The 6,398-nt window shown below is 44.0% G+C and overlaps 1 protein-coding gene across 1 annotated transcript; it reads left to right on the top strand.

Annotated features, from left to right (window-relative positions):
• Nucleotides 1–1,235: 1,235 nt before the first annotated feature.
• On the top strand, nt 1,236–4,477 carry LOC130276048 (protein spinster homolog 1-like). Its single transcript, XM_056524872.1, has 2 exons — nt 1,236–1,332; nt 2,885–4,477. The coding sequence occupies exon 2, from the start codon at nt 2,910–2,912 to the stop codon at nt 4,422–4,424; it is 1,515 nt and encodes a 504-aa protein (XP_056380847.1). The 5' UTR covers nt 1,236–1,332; nt 2,885–2,909; the 3' UTR covers nt 4,425–4,477.
• Nucleotides 4,478–6,398: the final 1,921 nt, after the last annotated feature.

Consider the following 6,398-nt stretch of genomic DNA (forward strand, 5'->3'; position numbering starts at 1 on the left):
GTTAAGGTTGTTATTTTCTGTCTAAGTGCTCTCTGATGACACCTGTCTCGGGAAACGCCCAGTTTAGAAGAGGTTTGCTATGGGGATTTGCTTCTAAACTGGGCATTGCCCGAGACAGGTGTCATCAGAGAGGACTTAGAAAAAAACAACCTTAACTTCAGAAGGTCATAAGTACTGAAAGGATTAAGATTTTTTAATAGAAGTAATTTACAAATCTGTTTAACTTTCTGGAGCCAGTTGATATATAAAAAAAAAGTTTTGGAATACCCATTTAAGTCCCAGGATGCCCTTGGTCCTATTGGGGTTAAAAGGTCAAAAGATTAAAATATATAAACTAAGAAGACACTGTGAAGTACGGGGATATACTCGGCAGGTCTGGAGAAATATTTTTCTAAAAGATGTTTTTATGTACTTGATGTATTTCTAGGTGTATATTAATATATGTCAAAGAAGAAAGCAGCACTCCTAAAGCGTGAGTAGGTGCCTCCAGCTAGGATCCGGGTCCAGGATCCTGCATACGTAGTTCCAAGGAAAATGCTGTGGCACTCAAGGTATGGTGAAAAAATGAAAACTATTTATTCATCCCAAATGTGCAAAGAGCAACGTTTCAATGGTCTCACACCATCATTATCAAGTGGCTTGATAATGATGGTGTGAGACCATTGAAACGTTGCTCTTTGCACATTTGGGATGAATAAATAGTTTTCATTTTTTCACCATACCTTGAGTGCCACAACATTTTCCTTGGAACTACGTATGCAGGATCCTGGACACGGACCCTAGCTGGAGGCACCTACTCACGCTTGGAACTATATTATATATATATATATATATATATATATGTATATATATATACACACACACACAAATCAAAAAATATGTTGCAGTCTCTTGTAATACCTTTTTTATTGGACTAACAGAATTTTGTAGAGACAAACTTTCAGGATTCCTCCCTTTATCAAGTTCAATAGACAAGGACTAATGATAAAAGGACTTTATAAATTATCAGGGAGGAATCCCGAAAGTTTGTCTCTACAAAATTCTGTTAGTCCAATAAAAAAGGCATTACAATCTGCATCACTGGACTAATATGGCTACTCACATTTACTATACAGATATACACATACCTGAAGATGGTTTAGAACCCTGTGATGTCACACATGCTTGTGATGATGTCACCGTAAGCTGTACAAGGAGGTGCGCGCCGGCTGCAGTCTCTTCAGTGTGTTTTGCATTCACAACCTGTGGTGCAAAGTGTTTGTTAGAGAGTTTCTATTTGCGATAGAGAATTCAAGATTTTGACCGTTCCTTGTCTGAAGAGAGAACCACAAGGTAAGTCTCAGCCTCTTCTATTCATACATACACAGGGCTTTTTGTTTGACAGTTTTTTTTTTTATTGCTGTTGCTTTTTTTTTTAGCAAAAAAAAACAAGAAATTAATTTCCAAAAGAAATAACAAAAGTTATATTTCTCATAGCATTATGACAATACTTGGCTTAGGCATTAAACATAATAAAACGCACAGATAGTATCATGACCAGAGCTTTTTCTTGCAAAACTGCTAAAATGCAATTATGCCCAAAAAAGCCCCCAAGAAAAAGAGTCCTAATTCATGAAGTTCTAAAAGATATAAGTCTATGAGAAAGATTTGGTGGAGTAGTAAAAGAATGACAGAAAGATTAGGGCAGAAATATAATATTATATAATAGAATTCTGTGTGTACTAACAATAGAAATACTCCGGGTACTACGAAAGGGAAAATTTTCAAATCAACTAGTGGCAGAAAGTCATATAGGGGACGGATAGATCCCAATGAGGTGGGGTAGGTTCATTATTAGTAAATGTATATAGCAGGATAGCCCAATTGTATCTACAGTATGAAGTTCACATGGCCCAGTGACCATACAGCCAAGCCCTTATAATCCGCCATTACTAGGACAGAGTCAGGGTTGTCAGATATTACTAGGACCGGAGAGGTTCAGGTTTATCAGATATTACTAGGACCGGACAGGTTCAGGGTTATCAGATATTACTAGGACCGGACAGGTTCAGGGTTATCAGATATTACTAGGACCGGACAGGTTCAGGGTTATCAGATATTACTAGGACCGGACAAGTTCAGGGTTATCAAATATTACTAGGACTGGACAGAATCAGGGTTGTCAGATATTACTAGGACCGGACAGGTTCAGGGTTATCAGACATTACTAGGACCGGACAGAATCAGGGTTGTCAGATATTACTAGGACCGGACAGGTTCGGGGTTATCAGATATTACTAGGACCGGACAGGTTCAGGGTTATCAGATATTACTAGGAACGGACAGGTTCAGGGTTATCAGATATTACTAGGACCGGACAGGTTCGGGGTTATCAGATATTACTAGGACCGGACAGGTTCGGGGTTATCAGATATTACTAGGACCGGACAGGTTTACGGTTATCAGATATTACTAGGACTGGACAGGTTCAGGGTTATCAGATATTACTAGTACAGGACAGGTTCAGGGTTATCAGATATTACTAGGACCGGACAGGCTCAGGGTTGTCAGATATTACTAGGACCGGACAGGTTCAGGGTTATCAGATATTACTAGGACCGGACAGGTTCAGGGTTATCAGATATTACTAGGACCGGACAGGTTCAGGGTTATCAGATATTACTAGGACCGGACAGGTTCAGGGTTATCAGACATTGGTAACCTCAGGGAAGACGTCTCCATATAAAACACTTATAGAGAAGCGTCTTCTTCTGAGGCTGCGATGGTCTTAGTGTTATCTTGTGGTTCTGTGCTGGACATTTCTGCTCTGTATGAAGGATCTATTGTATAATGACAGGAATGATGACATGTTGTCTAATGTGTTCACTTATCTCTCTCTCTCTAGTGTTTTCAGGCTCTGACCTGTGACCATGGCCTCTCCACAAGACCCATTGCTGAAGGAGGAGGAAGAAGCAATGGAGGACCATAGTGATATGGATGTAGAAAAGGGCGATATCCCTGAGAGGCAGAACCTGCCATCTCTAAGCGCGATGTCCACCGCACGTTCCATCATCACCGTAGTGATCCTCGCCTTTGTTAATTTGCTCATCTATGCAAATCGCTCCAGCGTGGCGGGGGTGCTGCCTTATATACAGAAAGCATATGACACCAATGCTAGTCTGTCCGGCTTATTGAATACATTGTTCATTGGAAGCTACGTGCTGGTCGCACCAATTGCCGGATATTTGGGCGACCACTGTAATAAGAAATATACTGTTTGCGCAGGAGTCATTGTTTGGCTGAGCATGACACTTACCCTGTCATTCATCCCTGACGGGTACTTCCTGCTCTTCCTGCTGACGAGTGGACTGGTTGGAGCCGGAGAGGCGACTTTCTGCACCATCGCCCCCTCCATCATTGCAGACCTTTTTACAAGTGACCAGCGGACCCGCATGCTGAACGTGTTTTACTCCGTCATACCTGTAGGCTGCGGACTAGGATACATCATCGGGCCCAAAGTGACTGATGCAGCAAGGGGCGATTGGCACTGGGCATTTCGGGTCACCCCTGGCCTGGGCCTCATAGCTGTGGCTTTGATGATTTTGGTCACAAAGGAGCTTCCAAGAACGACTACAAACGGGAAGAAGAACAACAAATCCCAGAAGTTTGCCAAATGGGCGACAGATCTGAAAAAACTATTTAAAAACCGAAGCTTCATGTTAACCACCATGGGATCGACGGCTGTATCCTTCATAGTGGGAGCCATAGGTGTATGGGGTCCGTCATACCTGACCCACGCACGAACACTCCTACAAGAGAAGGACCCTTGCCGTGCTGAACCGTGTGACTATCACGACATCCTAATATTTGGTGTGGTTACAGTCGTTTCCGGCATTCTGGGAGTTGTAGCAGGGACGGAGATAAGTAAAAGATATCGCAAATCCAACCCACGGGCGGACCCGCTTGTGTGTGGATGCGCGATGATGCTCTCCGCCCCTTTTCTTCTGTTGGCATTGACTTTTGGCAACATCAGCCTCGTTGCCACCAACATCTTCATCTTCATCGGAGAGACGCTTCTGTCAGTAAATTTCACCCTCATATCTGACATTATACTAAAAGTAGTAACTCCGTGGAGGAGATCTTCAGCTCTGGCCGTGCAGATGACAATCTATCACCTCCTAGGTGACGCCGGCAGCCCGTACCTCATCGGCCTGATATCTGACACCTACGAACGAGGATATGCCAAATCCCCTCTTCTGAAATACCGCAGCCTGGAGTATGCCCTCATGACCTGCACCATAATGGCAGTCATCGGAGGGGCCTTCTTCATGGCCACGGCCCTATATATAGAGAGAGACGAAAAAGAAGCAGAGATGGAATCAGAACCTCCGTCATCCTCCTCCTCCTCACTGCTTCCTGCCGATGAGGACCGCGCTTCAGACTGAGGAAAAGTCATTGCTTACCTTTATCTCGTTTACTTCATTAAAAAAAAATTAAGAAAAAAATAACTGCATTTGTTCTATGTTCCACTTTACCCCTTATTCTCTACCCAGGGGCGGACACAGACAGCAGAGGGCCCTTGTGCAAAGAATGTGCCTGTGCCCCCCCCCCCCAAAAAAAAAACATCAATTGTTCAGCACCCCCCCTCCATGTGTCACTTACTCAGGTGGACCCCCATATATCACTTGCTGTATAAGTTTATATTTATTTATTAAGGCCTCCCATATGCCGCAGCTCATTCAAGCCCCCCACATTAGGTAGCATAGATTCCCAACATTAGGTAGCATAGTTTCCCCACATTAGGTAGCATAGATTCCCTACATTAGGTAGCAGTTTCCCCACATTAGGTAGCATAGTTTGCCCACATTAAGTAGCATAGTTTCCCCACATTAGGTAGCATAGTTTCCCCACAATAGGTAGCACATATTGCCCACATTAGGTAACATAGTTTCCCCACATTAAGTAGCATAGTTTCCCCACATTAGGTAGCACAGATTCCCCACATTAGGTAACATAGTTTCCCCACATTAGGTAGCATAGTTTCCCCACATTAGGTAGCACAGATTCCCCACATCAGGTAACATAGTTTCCCCACATTAGGTAACATAGTTTCCCCACATTAGGTAGCATAGTTTGCCCACATTAGGTAGCACAGATTCCCCACATTAGGTAACATAGTTTCCCCACATTAGGTAGCATAGATTCCTCACATTAGGTAGCCATAGCCCCCCCAAACACACAGACACACACAGAGACACACTTACCTGCCCTGCACAGCGCTTCTCCTCTCTGGCAGCGGCCTGACGAGTGACGTCACTGACGTCCTCCTGAGCGGGTCTGCAGAAGTACGTCACTTGTGCGACGTCCCTCGTCAGACCCCGGTCGGCCGGAGGCAGACTCACTGTCTAAAGTGCCCGCTGCGCTATTATACCCCGCAGCTGCTTTAGAACAGTGAGCAGCGGCGGCGCCAACCCTACCATGAACCTACTAGGCACAAAAAAATAAAGGGGGCAGCAAAATGCCGCCCCTGAAAAGTGCCACCTGGGACTTATGGTCCCACCGGGTCCCATGGTAGGGCCAACCAGAGGCGGCTCTAGACTTTGTGAGGCCTTAGGCGAAACTTGAACATGAGGCCCTGCTTTATTTTCTGCTGAAATTACATGGTAGTCCGGCTGTGAGATGGTTATACTGTGACATCACTGTGTATTATCCCTGTACTGTGACATCACTGTGTATTATCTCTGTACTGTGCCATCACTCTGTGTATTATCCCTGTAATGTGACATCACTGTGTATTAACTCTGTACTGTGCCATCACTGTGTATTATCCCTGTACTGTGACGTCACTGTGTATTATCTCTGTACTGTGCCATAACTTTGTGTATTTTCCCTGTACTGTGACATCACTGTGTGTATTATGCCTGTACTGTGACATCACTGTGTATTATCCCTGTACTGTGACATCACTGTGTGTATTATCCCTGTACTGTGACATCACTGTGTATTATCTCTGTACTGTGCCATCACTCTGTGTATTATCCCTGTACTGTGACATCACTGTGTATTAACTCTGTACTGTGCCATCACTGTGTATTATCCCTGTACTGTGACGTCACTGTGTATTATCCCTGTACTGTGCCATCACTCTGTGTATTATCCCTGTACTGTGACATCACTGTGTGTATTATCCCTGTACTGTGACATCACTGTGTATTATCCCTGTACTGTGACATCACTGTGTATTATCCCTGTACTGTGACATCACTGTGTATATTATCCCTGTACTGTGACATCACTGTGTATATTATCCCTGTACTGTGACATCACTGTGTATTATCCCTGTACTGTGACATCACTGTGTATTATCCCTGTACTGTGACATCACTGTGTATATTATCCCTGTACTGTGACATCACTGT

Source organism: Hyla sarda, chromosome 6, assembly GCF_029499605.1.
Source record: "Hyla sarda isolate aHylSar1 chromosome 6, aHylSar1.hap1, whole genome shotgun sequence".
NCBI lineage: Eukaryota > Metazoa > Chordata > Amphibia > Anura > Hylidae > Hyla > Hyla sarda.

Bases quoted from the DNA above. Each gene is read 5' to 3' on its own strand.
- LOC130276048 (XM_056524872.1), top strand. From the start codon at position 2,910: ATGGCCTCTCCACAAGACCCATTGCTGAAGGAGGAGGAAGAAGCAATG.